The sequence below is a fragment of the Aotus nancymaae genome, unplaced genomic scaffold (assembly GCF_030222135.1).
Source record: "Aotus nancymaae isolate 86718 unplaced genomic scaffold, 86718_ANA_hifiasm-v0.15.2.pri h1tg000227l, whole genome shotgun sequence".
NCBI lineage: Eukaryota > Metazoa > Chordata > Mammalia > Primates > Aotidae > Aotus > Aotus nancymaae.
The window spans coordinates 117,450-140,457 of NW_026988642.1; the positions used below are offsets into that span (position 1 = coordinate 117,450).

At 57.6% G+C, this 23,008-nt stretch overlaps 1 protein-coding gene across 1 annotated transcript in view; it reads left to right on the top strand.

Annotated features, from left to right (window-relative positions):
* OLFM1 (olfactomedin 1) overlaps positions 1–22,782 on the top strand; it is a 32,791-nt gene extending 10,009 nt beyond the window's left edge. The window contains exons 4-6 of the mRNA XM_021671427.2: positions 709–928; positions 9,844–9,950; positions 21,110–22,782. Of these exons, the coding sequence (XP_021527102.1) occupies positions 709–928; positions 9,844–9,950; positions 21,110–21,784 (1,002 nt within the window). The 3' untranslated portion in view covers positions 21,785–22,782. The remainder of the gene's footprint in view (positions 1–708; positions 929–9,843; positions 9,951–21,109) is intronic.
* The last annotated feature ends 226 nt before the right edge of the window (positions 22,783–23,008 follow it).

Here is a 23,008-nt window from a genome sequence, read left to right on the forward strand (position 1 = left end):
TGCTAAACTGCGTTTAAAAAATTCCAACAGCAACTGTGATGAGGGAATCTCAGTAACTCTTAAAGCAGTTCGTTTTGACTGGCTTGAGCGTGACAGTGGGATTTCTCCAAGTGACCGTGTACATATGTGTTTCCTAATGGTTGTCTGTCTCAGGCAGGCTAGTGAGCTAGTTCTTCAACGGTATTTCATTTTCTTACTTGCAGGGCTAACTTAAAAGAGTTTTTTCAATGCTGCAGTGACTGAAGAGGCAGTCCACTCCCATGTAACCATGAAAGAGAGCCAGAGAGCTTTTTGCACCATGCATTTTTACTATTATTTTCCAACACTTAGCACCATTTCACTAAGGAACCTTGAATACAACCAGGATCCTCCTTTGCATGCGACTGTAGCTGCATTTCATGAATAGTTTGAACCCTTGTCAATGCATTTTTTGAAAAAGAAAGAAAAAAAAAACTTCGTGTATGTGACTCAAAGCATGTAACCTTAAGATGTTGCATTCTAAACTGACAATAAAGACCTTTCCCAAATATGTTGGTGTTCTGAGGACTGTTTAATATGCTCTTCTAACTCATTTGGACCAGAATAAATAAGCCTGTAAATAAAGCGGGAACATGCACACTTTCCCTCACCTAGAGAGAAGCCAGGCCAAGGCAGGGTGTGAGAGTTCTTGCATGCATCGCACTGAACCAGCTTATTTTAACCTTGCAGGCAATAAAAGCGAAAATGGATGAACTTAGGCCTTTGATACCTGTGTTGGAAGAGTACAAGGCCGATGCCAAATTGGTATTGCAGTTTAAAGAGGAGGTCCAGAATCTGACGTCAGTGCTTAACGAGCTGCAAGAGGAAATTGGCGCCTATGACTACGATGAACTTCAGAGCAGAGTGTCCAATCTTGAAGAAAGGCTCCGTGCATGCATGCAAAAACTAGGTAGGCCCAGTACCCTGCGGGACGTGGCGCTGCACTGCCCACCTTCCGGCACACGCGCAGGCTTAGGGAGTGGTGCTGAAGTGGACAGCGCCAGCCTGGCTTCGCGAGGCATTGGCTGCATTAGGGCTCCTGGCCAGGGCTACCTTGAGAGACAGCAGAGGAGGAGCGCAGGCCTAGGGCACCGTTCAGAGCTGTGTCTCGCGCAGAGGCCACAGACCCCACTGAGCCGCACATCTGGAAAGAAATAGCATACCATCTGGCGGATCGTGTGTGTGTGTGTGTGTGTGTGTGTGCACGCGCGCGTTTAAGACACCAGTTTAATAAGGATGGAAATACACATCTCAGATTCCTCCGGACTGAGTACGAGGGCTGGTTGAGCTCCTGAAATATTGAATCATGCATAGTTTGAATAATAAAGGGAACAAAATTTAGTTGCATCACAGTAGAGCTGCCATTCACAGCACAGGAGGGAGCCCCCCACACACAGCCTGGAAGGGGAGGAACCTCTGAGTGAATGAGCCCCTTCTTGGGTGTGTCTCCTAATAAAGACCCCCAGTGTGGGATGACCTGTTCGGATTATTTCCGGTTGATTATCCATTCACCTTATCAACTTTCCAGTTAATTACTAGGAGAAATCTTAACACGTGAGTCTCTGAGTCTACTTTCAAATAGCACATTTCCAATCCCAATTTCACTTTTAGTTTTTCTTAAGAAATATTAGCCGTCCCTCCTTACCAGCTGTTTTTTTCATACCACAAAGGTGGTGGGTCTCATACCACCTACTTTTTAGGGGAACTTAGGGTGATTTCTGCCTTATGAAGTTTATCTCAGGCTCTATCTGATGTTCTTAACTTGGTTACCTTTTTATTTCTCCTCTCCCTTCCCCACACCCACACTCCAAGTGCCTTATGGTAAACCTAAAACATCCAAAGAGAACACTTTTTGAAATCTCTGGTGTTGTTAGTCAGGTGAAGGAGAGAGAACATTCATGGGGAAGGTAAGAGCCAAAGGCTTTTGTTTCCCAGGCTTCCACTTTAGGCGATTTTTAAATGCGTTCTAGGCGTCCTCGGTGAATGCGCAAAGCTTCAGAGACAGTGAGACGTGCCAGGAGTGGTAGAACTGGTCTGTTTTGGTGTGTGCATGCTGGCTGTGTCCCATGCGGGTCGCTAACTGCATTCTTCAGCTCCGTTCTCCAAGGTGCCGAGCCCTGGTGTGACCATGGCTGGGTGACCTCAGACGGTCCCAGGAGGGGGTCTGGGCCAGATGGCCTCTACCATGGCTTCCCAATTTGACTTTCTAGGAGTGGGTGTGACTGCTTGGCTTTCTAGGCGTTGGTGTGAGTGTCGATGCTGATAGAGCTGTACTAACGGTCATGGGGCGATGTGACTGTTTCCATTGGGTACTATCTTCGGGCTGCTACCCGTGATGACATTGAGTGACCTCACGGTTGCCGCTCTCTCCAGGCTCTCCAGTCCCTCCAGACACTCCCGCTGAGGGGTCTCCCGCGGCCTCCGAAGGACCCAGTGGCAGGGTCTTGTTGTTGTTACTTATTTCCGCATGAGCAGCGCCTTTCCTCCCTGGTATAGACAGGGCACATCGCGGAGAAACGCAGAGAAAACCTCCCCATTTTCCAATCGAGGAATCAAGGGAACAAAGTGGGGATTTGGAGTAAAAAGTTGCAAATGGTGAGAAGCCAAGGGCCTTTCCGAGAGACACCACCCCTCCCGGACGAGCTGGCCTTCCCATCTGTGCCTGGCCTATTTTTAGTGGCTGGGTGAGTCTACCTTGCGGCTTACGATCTTGGGTCTTGGGCAGCAGATCACATGGCTGCCCTTGGGTTGCTAACACCTTGATGGTTAACAGGACTCCAGGGGCCCTCTTTTTCCCACCCTTGGAGTGCCGCTGCCTGCTTTCACCTCTGCATTGAGTTCTTTCTTTGGAAGGTCTGCCACACATAGGCGGAGCTGCTGAATCAGAGCATCTGCAGGTGGGGCCCTGGTGTCTGCCTGTAGCCGGCACCGGGCTAATCTTGACGCCACAGCGAACTGAGCTCCCCGTTAGAGGAGGCAGCTTTGTAAGGTAGTAAGTGCCATTCAGTAGCTGTGCGACTCCCCCAAGGCATTTACCCTCTCGAGTTTCAGCTGCCTCCTCATCTGTAAAATGGTGCAGGGAGTCCCTGGACGCTGGGGTAATTCATGGAATGATAATTCGTGGAAGTCATTCAGATCCTGAGCTCAGCACTGGGCCCGGCAGAGGAGGTGCTGGCAGGCAGGTAGCTAGATGGATAGAGAGGTGATGCTAGCTGGCTGATAAGTGGATAGGTAGGTAGATAGATAAATGATTGATCGATTGATTGATAGATGATTGACAGACACACAGATAGATTTAGCAGCTGCTGATCTTCCTCCTCCCTCTTCCCAGGCTTCCGTTCAAGCTCAGTAACTTAAACACCAAATTAATATCCTGCAGCTGCTTAATTTAGCTTCATTTTAGCCTTGCAAATAGGCACCCATCTCAGGATGGTCCTGGCAGCCTGTTTCCTTACTGGGAGGTTGCCGAGGAGACCGGCCTTCTGCACAGTGGAGCTCGCACACACTGCCGGCCATCCCATGTGGGCAGGGCTTCTGCGAGACATGGCATCCAGTAGTGGGCACGTCCCAGGTGGGCATGGCTTCTGAGAGACATGGCATCCAGTAGTGATCATGTCCCAGGAGGGCTTGGCTTCTGAGAGACATGGCATCCAGCAGTGGGCACATCCCAGGAGGGCATGGCTTCTGAGAGACATGGCATCCAGTAGTGGGCACGTCCCAGGTGGGCAGGGCTTCTGAGAGACATGGCATCCAGTAGTGGGCACGTCCCAGGAGGGCATGGCTTCTGAGAGACATGGCATCCAGTAGTGGGCACATCCCAGGTGGGCAGGGCTTCTGAGAGACATGGCATACAGCACTGGGCAAGTGCCAGGAGGGCAGGGCTTCTGAGAGACATGGCATCCAGTAGTGGGCACATCCCAGGTGGATGTGGCTTCTGAGAGACACGGCATCCAGCAGTGGGCATGTCCCAGGTGGATGTGGCTTCTGAGAGACATGGTATCCAGTAGTGGGCACATCCCAGGAGGGCAGGGCTTCTGAGAGACATGGCATCCAGCAGTAGGCACGTCCCAGGTGGACGTGGCTTCTGAGAGACATGGCATCCAGCAGTGGGCACGTCCCAGGTGGATGTGGCTTCTGAGAGACATGGCATCCAGCAGTGGGCACATCCCAGGTGGATGTGGCTTCTGAGAGACATGGCATCCAGCAGTGGGCACGTCCCAGGTGGATGTGGCTTCTGAGAGACATGGCATCCAGCAGTGGGCACGTCCCAGGTGGATGTGGCTTCTGAGAGACATGGCATCCAGTAGTGGGCACATCCCAGGAGGGCAGGGCTTCTGAGAGACATGGCATCCAGCAGTGGGCAGTTTCCTCCCCTGTCCCGGACCCCGTGGTTTCTTGGTGTGCCTGCTGCACCTGGCAGTGTGAGGCCTGACTGCAGGTTCCATGGTCTAGTGAACGGGGTCCAGGCTCCCTTCCTGGGGAAAGGCTGGGGAGAGGCTCTCCCGAAGTCTTCCTGATCGGTTCTCTCCTTGCTGCTCCCTTCTTCTAGTCACTGTTGCTGTGACAATTCCTGACCCCAGAACTTATTCAGAAACACACAAAACGAGGACTGGGGCTCCGTCGGCTTTCTGTTTCCAATTCTTTTAATGCATTATATTAATGCGTTTCCTTCTTTTAATGCGTTATATGATTTTCCCAATGGCCCAGCTAGAAACTTGAATCTGAACCTCTCCTCTCAGGCATCCTCTGGAAGGGAGGCAGTTTTTCACTTCCCCTGGAGCAAGCCTTGTTGCCAGGTAAGGGGAGAGGCAGAGCCGCCCTGTGCCCCTGGCTTTATCCTCTGGGTGTGGGGCTCCCTGTCGGGGGGACCCTGCAGAGTCAGATGCCCTAGCAGCGAAGCTGAGCAAAGCCAGAAGCGCGAGGGTCCATGCAGGGTGCCGCTCTACCCATGGACCTCTGGGGCCGTGTCCTGTGCCTGTTGGCCTCAGGCCTCTGTGGTCCTCTCTATAAATAAGGGGGGGCAGCTGATTTTAAGGGCTCCTCCCAGATATGCCATCCTGGAAGTCTGCTGCTAAAGCCTTCTTTCGTTTCCTTTTTTTCCCCTCAAAGGGTGAGAAGGAAGCCCTCAGACACCCATAAGCACAGACAGCCCGGGCATCAGGGTCAGTCGGGGTCTCTTTGTTCCATTGAACACAGCTTGTCAAAGCCCACCAGCTCCGGCTTCAGACTCCCCTGCCAGCGGCCGGGAGCTGGGCCTGCCTGGGCATCTAGGTTGACGCAAGTCCAGCTGCAGGACCCTGTCCCAGCTCAGCTCATGGTCAGGACATAGCGCTTGGCTCTGGCATCATACCCTACGCTCTGTCCCCGGGGAGATGAATCTGAAGGCTCACACTTGTTCCCTGACCCTGAGATGCAAGAAAGGGTCAGCCAGGCAGAGAGAGCAGCTGTCTTCCGCTGCCCTGGGCCCTGAATGGAGCTAGACAGCCACTGTCGCCAGCACACGTGGTGCATTCAAGGATGGAGAGTTAAGCCCTTGCCAGTGGATTCTGAAGGAAAACCCGCTAGAATGACGGGGGAGGAAATAAGCCGAAATCTAGTGCGGTCAAAAGCCTGGACTGAGTGGGGTCCGGGCGACCAGGGCCCCTCCCCAGGAAGTTCTCCAGATGACAGGCCATGAGAGTCTCCTGGAGGCCCTCCCTTCCCTGCTGTGAGAGGAGGAGGGTCTGCCATGACCCTTTTCTCAGTGGCTGCCCCACCCCAGGCCCTAGGTCTGATCTCGAGGCCTGGTGGGGATGCTGCATGGTCCGCAGCTTCCTTCATCTGCATCGTGGACATCAGTTTGTCCAAGTTCCCAGCTTTGCAGACGTGGTTAGGACATGGTGCTTGGTTTCCAGCTTGTCTTCCTGGATTGCAGGCGATAAAAGGTGGGATCGAGGAGGATAGGCTGAGAAGATGGGCGACAGGCCAGGAACCCGGTCAGCCTGCTTCGGGCACTCAGCCTCCTGGCCGGGGTCTCCGGGTTGCCTGAGAACCCTCTGTCTCCGACCTGAGGTCCTTGGTGGGCTTCTCCCCAGGCCTGTTCTGAGATCGTTCAGGCTGCTGCTCAGAAGTGGCCTCCTTCTGGGAATAGCAAGAGGCAGATCATCTCATCTGCAGGGGCATCCGCTTGTCCAGGCTCCCAGCCTTGCACAGCGCCCTGCCTTCTGAGCCCATCCGGGGGCCCTCAGGGTCCATTCCCTCCAGCTGAGCATGCTGGCCCTCCCTGCCCAGGCCTTCCTGGGAGATGGAGCCCATTTGGACCATTTTCTGAGCCTCCAGTGTCGCAGGAAGCCCGGCCAGCCCTCTCCTGCCTCTCCCCTCCTCTCCCCTCCTTGTGGGTGCATCCTGAGTGCTCGTGACTAGAGAGGGGCTCTTTCCTGGACTGGATGTGCCAAGATTCCGCTGAGGCTCTGCCGTGGGCTTTTTTAGATCCTGTCAGTTCCTGAGGTCTTGGCAGAAGCGGTCTGGATAGAGAACCAAAAATAACTCCCTGACTCAAGGAGGGCAGGTGGCCTCCAGCCCCAGGGGCCCTGGGAGCTGTGCCTGCAGCCAGCAGTTGGAAGAGCTGGGTGCAGATCCAGCCCTGCCCCTCCCTGCCCTCGCTGAGCCAGGATTTTAAGGCTCATTTCAACGGGTAACTTTTGCCTTTAAAAGAGGGAGGTGGAGAGGGTGATAGTCAGCCCTGAGCCAGTGGGAGAGGGAGGAGGGAGCCCCTGGCCCAGGCAGGGTAAGCCTGGGGCAGAGCTGTCCTCTGGAGAGCAGATCTGCGAGGTCCAGGGTGGGCAGGATGAAGTGGGACGGGTAAAGACCATCCGACCTGGACTCACCTTTTCTGCATGTCCTCAGTCTGAAGCTCCATGATGCCTCCTGACCTGTGTGGGGCACTGACTCTGTGGCAGGTGCTGCCCCGGAAGCTCTCTGGTGGTCTCTGCCCTAATTCTCACAGCAGCCTTCCAAGGGGGCACTGTCGTTATTACACCATCTGTAGATAAGGAGAGAGAGAACAGAGCATCCCCCAGGGAAGAGTCGCCCTCCCCCCACCCCGACTGTTCCTGCCACTGAGGTGCAGAGTGAAGCCTTGGACTTAGGAGGCTTTTCTGAGCAATGAGCCGATTCATTCATTCATTCATTCATTCATTCTGTACCAATGCCCAGGCTGAGTTTTGGGGGAAACAGGGTGACTACAGGAAACTTCCCTTGGGCAGTAAGACCCAGACATTCCTTGTCAGCCCCAGGAGATGTATGGTGGGAGGGTGGCTCTGGCTCCACGCAGGCCAGGCGGGGTGGAGTGAAGGAGGGGCACGTCTTTAAGGCAGAGGCGTCAGTTTGGAGCAAGCCAGTGAAGATGGGTGGGGAGGCAGGGCCGGGGCTGGCATGCAGGTGGAGGGACAGCTGGAGCAAAGCTGCATGGGCTGGCAGGGCGGGGCTCAGGCAAAGCGGCAGAGCGGAGCCTGGCGCTAACCTGCCGTCTCTGTCCTCTGCCGGCTGCCTTCTAGGTGGAGGGCAGACACCTGGTCTCCCGGTAGGTCATCCGGCCAGGAGCAGCTTACTGCGGGTATGGGACTGGGCATTCGAGTGGGTCAGCATCACGGAAAACCCCGTGTGTTGACTGACGAGGGTGAAGTGGTCAGAGCCCGAGCAACAGCCCGGCATGGGGGCACCGCCCCTCTAGGCTTCTCCTTCAGGACAACTAACAGAACCACAGTGTGGGGAGCCCTCACGGGGCGTTCCCAGGGCCACAGCACTGTCTTAGGGGACAGCAGGGAGGGCTGGAGAGGGGCTGTGAAGGGCTTCTCCTGGCACCCAGTGCCGAGGGAGCTACTGTCTTCCCCAAAGCCCAGGGACCCGCAGCAGCCAGAGGGTGAGGGGTGAGCCCAGCCACGGCTCCTGCCTCCCACCTCCTGCTCCTCCAGGCACAGGAGCCTTAGTGAAGCCTCCCTGAGCCCCCCACCCCCACCCCCGAGTTGCACAGGGGTGAAAAGCTGGGCCGGGTCTCCTGGCAGGGGAGCCTCTTGTGAGACTTCCCAGAGCCCCCATCTTACTTCTCATCCCTGTAGACTCCGGTCAGCTGTGGCCGTCTCCTCTCCATCCCTGTCCTCTGCCTTTTCTCCTCCCACAGGTGGGGAGCATGGTCCTGGCCTGGAGCCCGTGTGGACCGTGGCTGAGCAGACCGTGGCAGCCTTTCACCCAGCCCCACTGCTGGGAAACTTCCCACCATGAGGGGACAGTGTAGACGTGGGAAAGCTCATAGCTCCTCCTGAAAGTGGGGACGGGGGAATAAGCACGGAGGAGTGGGGGAGGCAGAGGGCTGTGACATTTCTTTTCCCAGGCTGCTGGAGCCTTGAAGCGGTGCAGCCTGACTCGATGGGAATTTGGGGGCAAACCCAGTCTTATTCTGCGGGCAGTGGGCTCTTCGTCCCTCATAAAGCCCCTGTTGCCCGAATGCACACTCTCCTGCAAACCCACAAAATCAGGGATACCTCCACACCAGGTGGGGCTGGGAGGGTTCATCTTTCTGGTCTTGTGTGATGCCACTAGCAGGCACACTCGCCACTTCAGGTTGGGAGAGAGTGGGAGGCACCCCGAGACCTGCGCTGAGCATGGGAGTGGCCGGGCCTCGTCCTCCTGGGGGCAGCCCCGCCCTGCTTGCCTACGGGATTATCCTGGCTGAGCCGAGGTCCAGGCACACTCACCTGCAGTCCTCCCCACACACACGGATGGCCTCTGAATTCTGCGGACCACCGTGTACATGTGCCTGTGCGACCCCACCGAGGGTGCCACGCAGACTAGGAGGTCACTGGCAGGCTTGTCCGGGAAGGGCAGGGTGCAGAGGGCTTGCGGTGGAGGGACCCTTCCTCTGCCTTCTGCAAGGAAGCCACCTACTTCCCATCCAGGGACTCTGTTAGAATCAGGAGCATTTGGCCCTTCAGAGGGCGGCCGAGGCGCGTGCGTTCTGGAAGAGCTGCGTGGCTGTGCAGACACGCCGGGTTCCAGGTAGAAGGAGGAATTCCCGAGCAGTGGGTGTGGAAGCTGCCCTGAGCCCTGGGGGTTGTAGGGGCTCCAGCCTCAGCCTGAATGACCGGGTGGCCCGGGTGTGGCCCTCCTCACCTCCACGGCCCTCTGTGAGGCAGGAGGGCTGCTGAAGTCACGTCCAGGATCCCATCCACCCTGGTGCTCAGAATCCCGGCGCTCCAGCCTGGGCTCCTCCCATAGACAGAAGCACCTGGCCCTCGCCTGCGGGAAGGCGGTGATGGCCTTGGTCCCTGTCAGTTCCAGGGCGGCTGGTGGCGTTGCTGCTCCGTCGTGGGACAGGGCCTGCCTGGGTGGAGTGTCTCACGCTAGGTCTAACTGCCCCAAGCAGGCTGGGCTGTGCCAGAGCATGACCTCTAATGCCCTTGGGGGTGGAGCTGCTGCTGGTCCCATTTCTAAGAGAAAACTGAGTCTTGGCAAAGCCGATCCCCTCTCCTAGAGGTGCTGCTCCGGCACCCCCACCCCCAGGCCATGGGTCCAGCAGGCTCTTTGAGGAGGGGTGAAGCCCAGGAGGGCGGCCGCCCGCCCATGGCTCTTCCCTGCCATCCTGGCCACAGCTGCTCTGTTTTGGGGAGGAGGTGGCTTCTCCGAGACTAGGAGTATAGTCTGTGAAAACAAGGGCGTGAGCAACTTTCCACAGCACCCCAGACCCAGAGGGCAAGAGGAGGAAGGTGCGCTCTGGGTGGTTGAGGTCCGGGTGGCCACCGCGGGCCGGGCCCCTGCCCTCCCCCTCCTGACCTGTGTGCTCTTTTCCAGCTTGCGGGAAGTTGACGGGCATCAGTGACCCCGTGACAGTCAAGACCTCTGGCTCAAGGTTTGGATCCTGGATGACAGACCCTCTCGCCCCAGAAGGCGATAACCGGGTGAGTGTCCCCTTATCTCACAGGGGGTCATTTGGGCAAGGGCGCACTCGGACACCTGGTGGGCCCCGGGCATGGGTACCAGCCACGCCCACCCTCCAGGGTCTGTGGACTGGGCAGCTTGGTGCCTGGGAGTGTTTGTTCCCAGAAGACTTTCAAGAGGGACCCAGGCCTCTGCGCAGATCCAGAGCCGTGGATCATGGGCTGGGGAGTGACCTGAGGATGGCGGTGTCCCATGACTCGGTCGCAGATCCCTTCAAGGCCCCCTCCCTGGCCCCAGTGGGCTGGGCTGGTGCCCTGAGCCCATTTCTCTGGAGCCGAAACCCAGCCCTGACTTTTCTGGTCCTTGCATCTGCTTCAGGAAGAGAACCCATTAGGCCTTTCTTGTTTTAATGACATCTCATTTGTATTTCATTTGCCATTCCTTTCATGGCTGATGGAGACTCATGTTCCTTTTGATTTAGGAAAGAGGCCATGTTCTTTTTTCCCAGGCTTTTCCCCCCTGGGTGAAACCTCAGAAGAGAGAGAAACAAGCACCATATTTGCCTTTATCTGGGGGGTTGGGTTTTACTGTTCGAGCCCCTTTGAAAAATGGGGAGGTGAGGGTGGCTGCCCGACCGTGGGTGAGGCCAAGCCCCACTCGGCCCCAGGACCCCAGACCCGGCTGTGGACACCCGCAGCATGGGTGTACCGCCTTCCTCCAAAGGCTCTCGCTGGAGGAGGGAAGCTGTCTGGGCTTTGCTGTCCCTTGGTGGTTTGCTAACCCACCTCTGGCTGCCAGAATGGGCAGTCCCGCGGTCAGGGGCGTGGCTCACCCAGCCTCCTTTTCTTCAGAGGTTGGCAGGACGCTTAGAAAATAAACACTTAAAAACAAACAAGCCAGCTCTGCCCTGGGCTGACTGAGAAAGGGCCTTTGAAATGTGAGATCCTCTGGGCTTTATCTGGAGCGGGTTTGATGGAAGGGATGCGCCCAGCTCTCTTCCCATGGATTTCTGATCTCTTTGCCTCCCTCCTTCACCGTTTCCACCATTTCAACACAATCTCATATTTAAAACATGGGGGGCACTGCCTCTGGCACACTCCCTCCTTCCAGGAAGACAGGCGGGGAGGGGCAAGGCCTGGCAGGCTTGCTGGAGCCCGGTGCATTTGTCTTGATCCCCGGGCCTCCCACTCTCACCACCCCTGAGCGGCCCCCATCCCACCTGGAGGGGCCGGCCTGACTGCAGAGCTGGGACGCTACTCGGGTTGGGTGCTTGTAGGGGAGAAGGTTTGTCTGTCCTATTTTCTGAATCGTGACGTTTTCTAACACTGTAATTGGCTGTGAAGGCTCTGACCACCCTTTTAGTCCACACCCCACCTGGAAAACCCCACTTATGTTCAGAGTTAGGAACGTGCTCTTGCTACAGATGTTGGTGATAATGATCCGAATGCAGACACGAAGACCAGGTGATGCCGGCAGGCACTGAGAAAGCAGGGCCGGGCGCCGTGGCTCACACCTGCGTAATCCCAGCACTTAGAAAGCAGGGCCGGGCGCCGTGGCTCACACCTGTAATCCCAGCACTTAGAAAGCAGGGCCGAGTGTGCTGGGTCACACCTGTAATCCCAGCTTTGGGATGCCAAAGTGAGTGGATCACCTGAGGTCAGGAGTTCGAGACCAGCCTGGCCAACATGACGAAACCCTGTCTCTACTAAAAATACCAAAGTTAGCCGGGCATGGTGGTAGATGCCTGTATTTCCAGCTACTCAGGAGGCTGAGGCTTGAGAATCACTTGAACCCGGGAGCAGAGGTTGCAGTGAGCCGAGATCGCACCACTGCACTCCAGCCTGGGTGACAGAATGAGACTCCATCTCAAAAAACAAAAAAAGAAAGAAAGCAGGTCCCGTGCGCAGGCGCTGTCTGAAGTACTTTCTCTTCGTGCATTAACTCCCTTAATAGAAGGTCGGGACCTTAGTGCAGCCACCTGCATGCCCCTCCTGGCTTGTCCTCCCTGGAACCCTCCAGCGGCGTGGTCATCAGCATCTCAGTGTCAATGACAAGACAGTTTTCTCACCCCCAGGAGCAGAAGGGTCTCGGGAGCGTGGAGTGCCTGTCTGCAGCACACACTGACACTCCAGGCTAAGTGCCCTTCCCACCTGCCTGCAGTCTGGGCCACCCCACTGTGCAGAGCAGGAAAACCACCCCACAAACCCACGCTGTCCACGCTGAGATCTGTGAGCAGGAGGCAGTCACCTGGCTGCTGCAGAGGGCCCCCCAGGACCGGAGAGCTGTGTGTCTGACGCTGCAGGTGTGTGCCTCTTGGCCTCTGTCGTAGAGAGCCCAGTCAAGTTTTCATTTTCTAGGTACCAAGGATCTGGGCTCCTGGAAGCCCTGGGTGTTTGCTTTGCACAGCGCAGCGAGGGTGTGGGTTTGCAAAGCTGTCATGGTGCTGATGGATGCTTTCGATAATTAGACATCTATTTTCTGCTTTATGACTAGATCGCCCTCCAGGAAAAGAGGCTCTGGTGGCGGGTAGAGTGTGGGGAGAAGCGGCGCCGGGAGGAGGGAGCCTGGCAGGGGAGTGGGGATGATGGGTGCTGGGGCTGGCAGAGGAGCCTCTGGGGGCCTGCTCAGGGCACCCTCGGCCGTGACCATTCCCAGCCACGCGCTCCGCACAGCCTCTGGCTCCCAGTGTGCTAAGTGACATGTCCCCAGGTCCCATTGATCTAGGCCAGCTGTGGATTTTTCTGTTTTGATCTTTTCCAATCCCCATTCAGTTTTGATCACACTCACAGGAGACCAATAACTCGCTTCAAAAAAAGAAAACGAAATTGATGTCGGCTTCAGCACAGGCTGTCATGGAGGGCGTTGTAAGACGGGTGTGGCCAAGGGCAGACGGGAGAACTGCGGTGGGACCCCCTCTTAGCGAGCCCAGCTCAGGGGAACATGCACAATCTCACAGCAGGGACAGTCCTGAGCCAGCCTGCAGGGTCTTGCTAAGCTGTCAGAACAAGGTTAGCTTGGGACACCTCTGCCTCAGGCCTTTCTTGATTCATTTATTAAGCACTGACTGTGTGCCTGGCCTGTGCTGAGCACTGAGAACTCCCCCTGCCCTGCCCCCGTGCTTCTGAGCAGAGAGCCCCCCACGCACCTCCCAGGGCACCACAGCGCTCTTTGCCCCTCCTTTCCTTCCCACCTGGCCTGTCCCATCACCTCAGTGTTGGAGGAGGGAAGGGCTGGGTGGAGGTTGGCCAGCTCTCCACCTGATGCATGAATGCCCTGCCAGGCTGTGTCCCTGCCCACTGGGAGGCCACGTGAGTTCTGGGACCCCTTTCCCATCTCAGAGGCTCCTGGCCTGCTCTGACCATCGCTGCCTTCCAGAGCCTGACGTCTGCCCTCTGTCTTTCTGGCCTGCTTCCTGTAAAGTCTCAGGTCAGCTCATATCAGACACCAGACACCACAAAGCGGGCCAGCACTACTCCCACGACCCAGGAAGTTCATGTTGGAAGGGTCGATGTAATCAGGAAAACGCTGTCCTTTTATAAACAGCGGCGAACTTAGCTAAGTGTGTCAGAGCCCTTTCCCATCATCTCAGCAGCGTCACGGCCATCGACGTATTTTACATGGACCCGACGAAATCTTTTTTCCAGAAAGTGGAAATATCCAAAATGCACAAAACCATATGGGTTCGGGCAGCGGTCAGCCCGCCGCTGGCGGTGCAGTAAACACGGACGTCCCTTCGAATCCTTTCTCAGTGCTGGAAGGGACGTTGCCAGGGTCAGGATTCATTGTCTGCTCCCCTTCAGCCTTCACTCCCCCGGTGGAGCCCCGGCAAGAACTGCCAGCGTGCCCCCTGCCCTCCCTCCCTCCACCCATTCAGCTACAGCTCCCTTCTGGACGTCTTGTCCAGCGGCCAGGCTCCTTGATGTTAGCAATTCTGTCAGGGGGACATGTGACAGCTGCTCGCCAAGCCAAGGAGAAGTGCCAGCGTGGGCCCAAGTCCCTCCACCAAGGCCCTTTAAATAGCATCCGTTTCCCACCCCCCGGGGGCAGAGGCGTCTGGGAAGGCGGTGCCAGACCCATGCCCATCACCCAGCTCTGCCCTCCTCACTGGGAAGCCGATGCAAGCCATCGGGACAGTCAGGAGCATCCTCAGTAAACGGCGCTGCACGTGACTGGAATGCGGTCCAGAGGTGGAGACGGGCAGGTCTTCTCACATGGGAAGCAGTGTTGGGCCTTGGTCTCGGAGAAGCCTGGTCCCCTGACGGCATGGTATTTACAAACAACGCATTGTGTGTTTGTGTGAGAAGGAAGAACCCACCCGTTGCTTCATTTTATCTTTTCTGGCAAAGGCACCTCATGGGTGGGGGAGGGGATTTGGGCAGGAACTTGGGTCCTTTCAGCCTGTGTCTTCGAATCAGAGTGAGGCTGTGCTTGGGGCAGGGTGGCCGCACTCAGCATCAGGCCACAGGCTCTTGGGGACTGTAGCGCGTGGCCCATTGAGCTAGAGAGGGATGACTGGTATGCAGAGACCCCTGTGACCCCCAGGAGGCCTGGCTCCTGCCCTGGCCCCCCGCTCCTCCTAGACCGTGGGGCCGCCCTGGCCCCCCGCTCCTCCTAGACCTTGGGGCCGCCCTGGCCCCCCACTCCTCCTAGACCTTGGGGCCGCCCTGGCCCCCCGCTCCTCCTAGACCTTGGGGCCGCCCTGGCCCCCCGCTCCTCCTAGACCGTGGGGCCGCCCTGGCCCCCCCGCTCCTCCTAGACCGTGGGGCCGCCCTGGCCCCCCACTCCTCCTAGACCTTGGGGCCGCCCTGGCCCCCCACTCCTCCTAGACCTTGGGGCCGCCCTGGCCCCCCACTCCTCCTAGACCTTGGGGCCGCCCTGGCCCCCCGCTCCTCCTAGACCTTGGGGCCGCCCTGGCTCCCTGCTCCTCCTAGACCGTGGGGCTGGGCCAGTCTGACCTTTCCTGCTGTGCTGAGGGCGGGGGTATTGCAGAGCCGTTGGGGATGTCAGATGTCACCAGTGAGCTCCCATGTGGGGTCCCCGTGGGCGGCGTGGTTCAGAGCTGGGCGCAGATGTTCCGAGTCACTGCGCACTAGAGTCTTTGTCTCTCTGCTGCCCCTCCCAGCTCTGTGACCTCTGGGCATTCTTAACCTTCTGTTCCTCGGGGTCATGATCAGAAAGGGCACAGCTGCACAGCGGGCTCTTGGTACACTCGGTGGTGGCAGCACCAGTGGCTCTAATACACTAGGTTTCAGCCCATGGCACACAGCAGCCCGTCCAGCTGTGAGTGAAGAGCGGCTAGGACAGGCAGGGACACGCGCTGGCCGCTGACCCACCAAGAGGCCTCTGTGGACAGACGGCACCTGGGGCCGCCCGCCCTGCAGGACTCCCAGCTGGGAGAGGCGCCTGCAGAAGAGTCTCCCATCTCTGCTGCCCAAGGTCCCTGTCCCCTCCAGGCTGCACTGGCTTCCTGCTCCCAGAATGTTCTCCCCAGTCTCCCCTTCCTATGCCTGGGGGACCCCAAAATTCTTCCAGCAGATTTTTGCATGGAGCCACGGCCCCTCATGCGGTTAGGAGCTTTGGGAGGACAGAGCCTGTGTCCCCGACACCTGAAAAACGGGACATGCATGGAGCAGGCTGGGGGAGCCGCTGTCTCCTTCATAGATGGAAGCCGATTTGTGGGGTGGGGGAGAGCAGCCTTGGGAACCTGGGTGGAAAGGAGCCGTGTCGGAGTCAGGGCAGGCTTTGGTTGTGCGGGACCCAGACCAGTGTGCATGCTTCCTAATGCACAGAGCAGGTGGGAGCCGGCACGGCTGGCTGTGCGACCCTGAGAGTGGCCTTCCTTCTCTCTGGGCCTCTCTGAATTGGGGATTTGGGGACGGGGTCCCTGAGCCTCTGTGATGCTGTGGAGAGAGAGGTGTCACGGCCTGTCTTGCTGCGTCCTGGGCTAGTCTGGAGGCCAAGCCCCCTGTGGTCTCGGTTTTCGGATGGGCTGGCCCTACCGCCACGTCCCCACAGGTGGCCTTACGGCCGCCTTCCTTTGCGTGGTGCCTGGGCCTGGTGAGCCTCAGCATGCCAGAGGGCTGTGTCTAGCCCACCCAGAGCCACCAAGGCCACTCCAGTCCTCGGCTGAGGACAGAAATGACGATAGCTGGCATTTATGGAACCACCGCAGGTGGCAGGTCCTCAGAGGGCCTATTTTACAGCAGAAGGAACTGAGGCACAGAGAGGGGTAGGAACTCCTGGGTCTCACTGGAGGCTGGCGGTGGCGGCACCTCATGGTGCCGCATTAACAGGAGTCCAGCCACGTGGACACCCCTCCCTTTGCGGGATCCACAGAGCAGCAGTGCCTGGGAAGCCAGAAAGGTCCAGCAGGCCCACGGTGTGCCCCAAGCCAGGTGGGGTGCTGGGTCACAGTGAGGTGGCGAGGCCTCCCCTCTGAGCTCACGATTAGGTGGGCGACACGTGCCCAATGCCCCAGCCACAGGGAGGATGGCACACGGGTGTGGAGGCCCAAGAGGCCCCCCGGGCCCTGTGGCTGCTGCAGGAGCTCCCACAGCCACAGTGCAGGTGGCACCACGGGGGTCACTGTCACCTAGTGCTGGAGGCTGGAAGCCCCAGACCAGGATGCCTGCAGAACCACACTCTGAAGACGCCAGGGGAGGACACTCCTGCTCTCCTGGTGGCTCCCAGTGTTCCTTGGCCGTGGCCCCATCATTCCAGTCTCTGCCTCCGTCTTCACGTGGCTTCCTCCCTGTGTCTGTGTCCCCTCTTCTGCCTCTTATAAGGACATTTGTCACTGGATTTAGGGTTCACCTTAACCCAGGATGAGCTCATCTTGAGATTCCTAATCCCATCTGCAAAGACCTTTTTCCCAAATAAGGTCCCATTTGCAGGTCTTAGGATGTGGACCTGTCTTCTGGGGACCACTATTCAGTCTACTACAAGACTGGACACCTGCCTGCCTGCGGGCACAGGGGCTGAGAAAATACCCCCCGAGGGGGTGAGTGTGGGCTGGGACAGGGAGGGGGACGGGGCAGTGGGGCGGCTCCCACAGGCACAGGGGCAAGAGAGGGAAGCTCTAGGACGGGAGGACAGGGCCGGGCAGGCTGGAGAGGGAGGGAGGCGCTGGCTGGGCAGGAGAGTTTGGAGTTTGGGATCAGGAAGGGTGTGTGTAGGGGACCGGGTAAGGGACAGGCTGGACTGGCATTCTAGAAGGTTCACACAGGCCACACCAGAGCTGCAGGGGCCAGGAGGGAGCTGCCAGCACCACCGAGGCATGAGGGGGCGGGAACCAGGCCCCGGACACGGGTTATTCCCATGTGCATGGGGAGCAGCCCTCTGCACACGGCACAGTGTGGTCCCCGGGGCTGATGCCATCCAGGCCCCCCGCCCACCCCCACTCTAGGGCAGGAAAGATGAGACCAGGCAGGAACAGCAAGCTTCTTCTGCAAATGAATCCACTCTATTTGGGACAATTTCCCCGCTGGAGCTGGACACACACAGAGCCTTTTCTCAAGACCGCTAGGGCCACAAAATCCAGTGACAAAGAATGTGAACCCTAAATCCAGTGGCAAAGAATGTACTTCTTTGTAATTCAGCCCCGCTAGGAAAGAAATGTCCTGTGGTGTGGGTGCCACTGAAGTCTTCAGCCAGGGGTGCCATCTTCACCCGCCTGCAGATTCACGACGCAGGTCTGCGGCTTCAGGCCGAGGCTTCAAACCCACGTCCACATCCAGGTTGCCTCTGCAGGGAGAGGGAGAAGGCCAGCCGAAGCGTCACCTGGCCAGGCCTCAGTTCCCCAGCACGGGACAGGATTGCTTGCCCGAGGCCAGGCCTGGCAGGTGACGGGGGGGGGGGGGGGGGGGGGGCGGTGGGGGGGGGTGGGGGTGGGAAATGGGGTTTGCCCTGCAGGTCTGCCTGGGGACAGAAAGGATAAGTGGATGGAGGGAAACAGGCGTTTACCTGGCAAGTTCATGGTGTGGACAGCAGCGCGTCAGGGCTGGGGCTTTTCAGCCTCACCCACTGACCTCTGGGACCGGATCATGCCTCGCTTCGGGGAGCTGTGGGTGCGTGAGGATGGCCAGCAGCACCCCGGCCTCTGTCCCTAGACGCCAGCAGCACTTTCCCCACTTCCCAGTCGAGAGGATGCAGACTGTTTCCAGGCACGGCCAGTGCCCCCCAGGGCAGATCAACCCGGCTGAGAACCCCAGGCCAGAGCGCTGGTTTCAAGCTCAGGGTTTTGGAGTCTCCCTCCTGGCCCTGTCCACTGGAAAGTCACCAGACCTCCCTGGCCTCCATGTGCTCATCTAAACATGGGGTGATCATGGCTCCCTGGGTGCACAGGCTCACGTGATGATTGAAGGCAGGAGATAATTCCAGCGTCTGTCGCAGTGAATGCCCCGAGTCGGGCACACAGTGACCAGGCAGCCCAGTTTCCCCCTTGGCCTTTTGCCTGGTGCCCTTGGGTCTTTTCGGAAAGAACGGATGGGTCCTGCCCGGAGGCGTAAGTGCTTAATCTCCCTAAAAGCCGGCATTGTATTTGGGGCCGCCTCCCGAGAGGGGAAGCCAGCAGGCATTGATGGGATTTGATCTGAGCCTTGGGACTTGCAGAAAGGGGAAGAAAAAGGCATTTCAGATGAGAAGGTCAAGGCAATGAACTCCGAGGAGTCTACTGTAAAGCACAAGGCTCCTTATCCCAAGGCCTCTGGGGTTCTGTGTGCCTCTCTTTTGCATGGGTATCTTCCCATTGGTAACTGGATCTCAGCCTCAAAGGAGTTTTACCCCACAGAAACTGGCAAACGCTCAGAGCGGCCTCCCCTGAACCCCGCCCAGGCCCAAGCGCTGGCCCCAGTTACATCTTCAGAGGGCCGTGTCCTGTGTCTGATTTGCTGGTGTACTGGGAGAGAAGGTGATTTTAAAATCCTTAGCAACTTGATGCTGGCGTCCCCCTGTTCTGCCCCCGGGAAGGAGGCTCTGGATCCACGGTACCGGGATGAGTCACCCCGGGTCCCTGCAGTCCAGGGCTCGCCTGTGGGGCTGATGAGTGAACACAGTCAGAGGTGTTCTACGTGCTGAGATGGGAGGAGTGGTCCCCTTCCAGGCAGGTCAGGAGAGGGTTCGGGGAGGAATGGCACTGGGTGTGATTTCAGAAGCACTGAGCTCCCTGTCCGAGGAGATAGCCAAGCAAACGGGGCAAGAGGGCAGCTTCTTGGCGGTGTCATTAAGGAGTTTCAGTGCACGGCCCCGTTCCCTCCAATACCCCTCCCGGTTCCACTCTGTGACCCACATCATTGAGGTTTGGTCTGTGGGAGGCTAAGGATAATAGCTTCAGATGAGGCCCAGCTGAAAAAAAAATCTCATTAAAAACAAAAAGCGCATCTGCCTCTAAGTGTCTGAATGGATGTCTCGAGAAGAAGGTTGTAATTTCTTTTAATTTTTAGCGCATGTGTAATGCCAAGCCTGAAAGCTCCCTCATCCTCAGACTCCCGCAGCTCCAGAGCCCTCGATGGCTAAAGCGGCTGTCTCATTGCCAGACAGATGCCTGCGGAGCGCCAGCGGCCTGCCAGGTTCCCTCTGCCTCACGCATCGCTGTCTAATTTGCTCCCACATTGGTTGAAAATGACTAAAGCATTTTGTGCAAAGTCCAGGCAGTTCTCAAGTCAACTGGCGTTGAAGCAATCATCGGAAATCCTTTCCTCTTTAACCCCAAACTTGTGCCATTACTGGGTCTGTTATCTTGGTTGATTTTGACAACCAGAGCCTTCTTCAAAGCCTGCATTCTTCTCGGAGAGGCGCTTTCCCCTGGATTAGGGGTGACAATGAGTGATTACATTCACACAGCATCCCGAAATGCCAAGTTAATGACGTTCCGCCCTGCAGACGGGATGACTCAATCCATTCTGCCACGGCCTGGTGAGAAGAGAAGCCTCAAGCCTGGCGTCCTGTTGGTGTATGGGAGTTGGCCCTTCCCAGTGACCTTGAGAGCCGGTCCTTACTGCAGACAAGAGCTGCCCGGTGCTGTGAGCCTTTGCCCTCGGCCAGGCGACTGTGCCGCTTCGAAGGCCCCCTTCAGCTCTGGGTTCTGCCATGAAGGAGCTCCTTTCTTACACGTGTGTGTGGCCCCCTCTACAGGCCAGGCCCCTGGCTGGGGTAGAGCAGGTAGCTGAACAGACAGGTGCGGCAGCTGCTTCACAACCTGGTGGCATCCCAAGCAAGCAAAGGGCAGGGTTAGGGGCAAATGGCATGGGGCAGCTGCAGCCCTGTGTGTTCACATCCTACCTTCCCACCAGATCCTGTCTTCAGGCTGGGCCGTCCTTTCTCTGACAGCAAAATAGCCCTGTCTCCTTCTGAGGCGTGTGCTGGGTTTGGAGGGAACACACGGCACCCTTTGGTCATGACCACTCTTTCCTGGCTCTTTCAGCTCCTTCTCCTGAGGCCCAGGAAATTCCAAGGCGGGGAACGGCTTCTTGCCCAAGGAGCCTGTCCTGCCCCACTTTGGAAATGCTCGCTGGGTGTTTGGAAATGCTCACTGGGACTGTGGACGTGCTCACTGGGCATTTGGACGCACTCACTGGGTCTGTGGACGCACTCACTGGGTCTGTGGACGCGCTCACTGGGTCTGTGGACGCACTCACTGGGTGTTTGGATGCACTCACTGGATCTGTGGACACGCTCACTGGGCCTGTGGACAGGCTCACTGGGTCTGTGGACACGCTCACTGGGCCTGTGGACAGGCTCACTGGGTCTGTGGACACGCTCACCGGGCGTTTGGACGCACTCACCGGGCCTGTGGACGTGCTCACTGGGCCTGTGGACGTGCTCACTGGATCTGTGGACGCGCTCACCGGGCGTTTGGACGCGCTCACCGGGCCTGTGGACACGCTCACTGGATCTGTGGACGCGCTCACCGGGCCTGTGGACGCACTCACCGGGCCTGTGGACGTGCTCACTGGGCCTGTGGACGTGCTCACTGGATCTGTGGACACGCTCACTGGGCGTTTGGACGCGCTCACCGGGCCTGTGGATGCGCTCACCGGGCCTGTGGATGCGCTCACCGGGCCTGTGGACGCGCTCACTGGGCCTGTGGACGTGCTCACTGGGTCTGTGACATGCTCACTGGGTCTTTGGACGTGCTCACTGCCTGTATCCGCGCTCACCACTGGGTCTGCTCTCTCTGCAGGTGTGGTACATGGATGGCTATCACAACAACCGCTTCGTGCGTGAGTACAAGTCCATGGTGGACTTCATGAACACGGACAATTTCACCTCGCACCGCCTCCCCCACCCCTGGTCGGGCACGGGGCAGGTGGTGTACAACGGGTCCATCTATTTCAACAAGTTCCAGAGCCACATCATCATCAGGTTCGACCTAAAGACAGAGACCATCCTCAAGACCCGCAGCCTGGACTATGCCGGCTACAACAACATGTACCACTACGCCTGGGGCGGCCACTCGGACATCGACCTCATGGTGGACGAGAGCGGGCTGTGGGCCGTGTACGCCACCAACCAGAACGCCGGCAACATCGTGGTCAGCAGGCTGGACCCCGTGTCCCTGCAGACGCTGCAGACGTGGAACACGAGCTACCCCAAGCGCAGCGCCGGGGAGGCCTTCATCATCTGCGGCACGCTGTACGTCACCAACGGCTACTCGGGGGGCACCAAGGTCCACTACGCCTACCAGACCAACGCCTCCACCTACGAGTACATCGACATCCCCTTCCAGAACAAATACTCCCACATCTCCATGCTGGACTACAACCCCAAGGACCGCGCGCTGTACGCCTGGAACAACGGCCACCAGATCCTCTACAACGTGACCCTCTTCCACGTCATCCGCTCCGACGAGTTGTAGCTCCCTCCGCCTGGAAGCCGGGGGCCCACGTCCTCACTGTGAGGAAACTCCTGTGAAACCGCTGCCAAAAAGATACCAATACTACTAACAAAACTAATCGTGAAAAATCATCAGCAGTGCGGATTCTGACATCGAGGGATGGCATTACCTCCATGTTTCTCTCATTCGAGCCGGCGGGCCACAGACGTCGGAAGAAACTCCTGTATTTGCAGCTGGAACTGCAGCCCGCGGCGCCCCGGTCCTCCTCCCCGCCCCGTCCCCCTCTGGTCAGACAACGTATTTAAGAGGCAAGGCAGTGACTGTTGGCCAGTCCTCACCGGGAACAACCCACCGTTAGGATCGCATGGACCTTTCCTTAGATCGTGGTCAGCTCCGAGGGATGTGGCGTCCGGGCTCCGTGGGAGCCCCGGGCCGCGCCCGGCCGTAGGTTAGTGTAACTCACCTCCCATCGCAGTGCCGTTTCTTGACCGTGTTGCCGTGTCTTAGACTAACTGTGCTGAGACTCCACGTAGCTCCTGGACCGTGTCTAGTACATACTAAAGCGATGGTCGGAGTGTGTAGAGTGAATTTGCTGTGCCCACGTTGTTTGAACTTGCGTATCCCCTAGACAGATTGTGCAGCGTCCTTCTGTTATTCCCTTGAGGTGGTGACTCCGTATGTTCAGTTTATGCAATGATTGTTGTAAGTGCAATGCCGTAGTTTGGATTAGTAAGTGGATGGTTTTTGTTTCTAAAAAGAAAAAAAATATCAGTGTTCACCCTTATAGAGACATAGTCAAGTTCATGTTGATAATAATCAAAGGAATTACTCTCTTCTTGTTAAATTAGCTAAATCATGTAACCGCGGATAGGAAGGGCTCGCCTCGGGAAACTTCCGCCCGATGGGACGGGAAGGTCATACAGGCCACAGTGTGCGGAAAGTACATTTTTTAAGTAAAAAACAAAGGAAGACTTTGTACCGTCCAGTTACCTAAGGAACAATAAAAGCATTAGGACATGTGTTTGCTTCACTTGTCGTTTCTGTGGGATTTTAAAGTGACCGAGACTTCCAGGTCCTTGCAGACACATTCCCGGGTCTGACTCTCAGAAAGGGAAGTAAATCCTTTCTTTCGGAAAAGGCCACGGACATGTCCCTGCTGGATCTCCAACATCCCATCCCCTAAACCCGGAGAAGCAGTTTAGAATCTGCCCCCAACCCCTTAGGTGACTCTGGGGCGCTACTCCA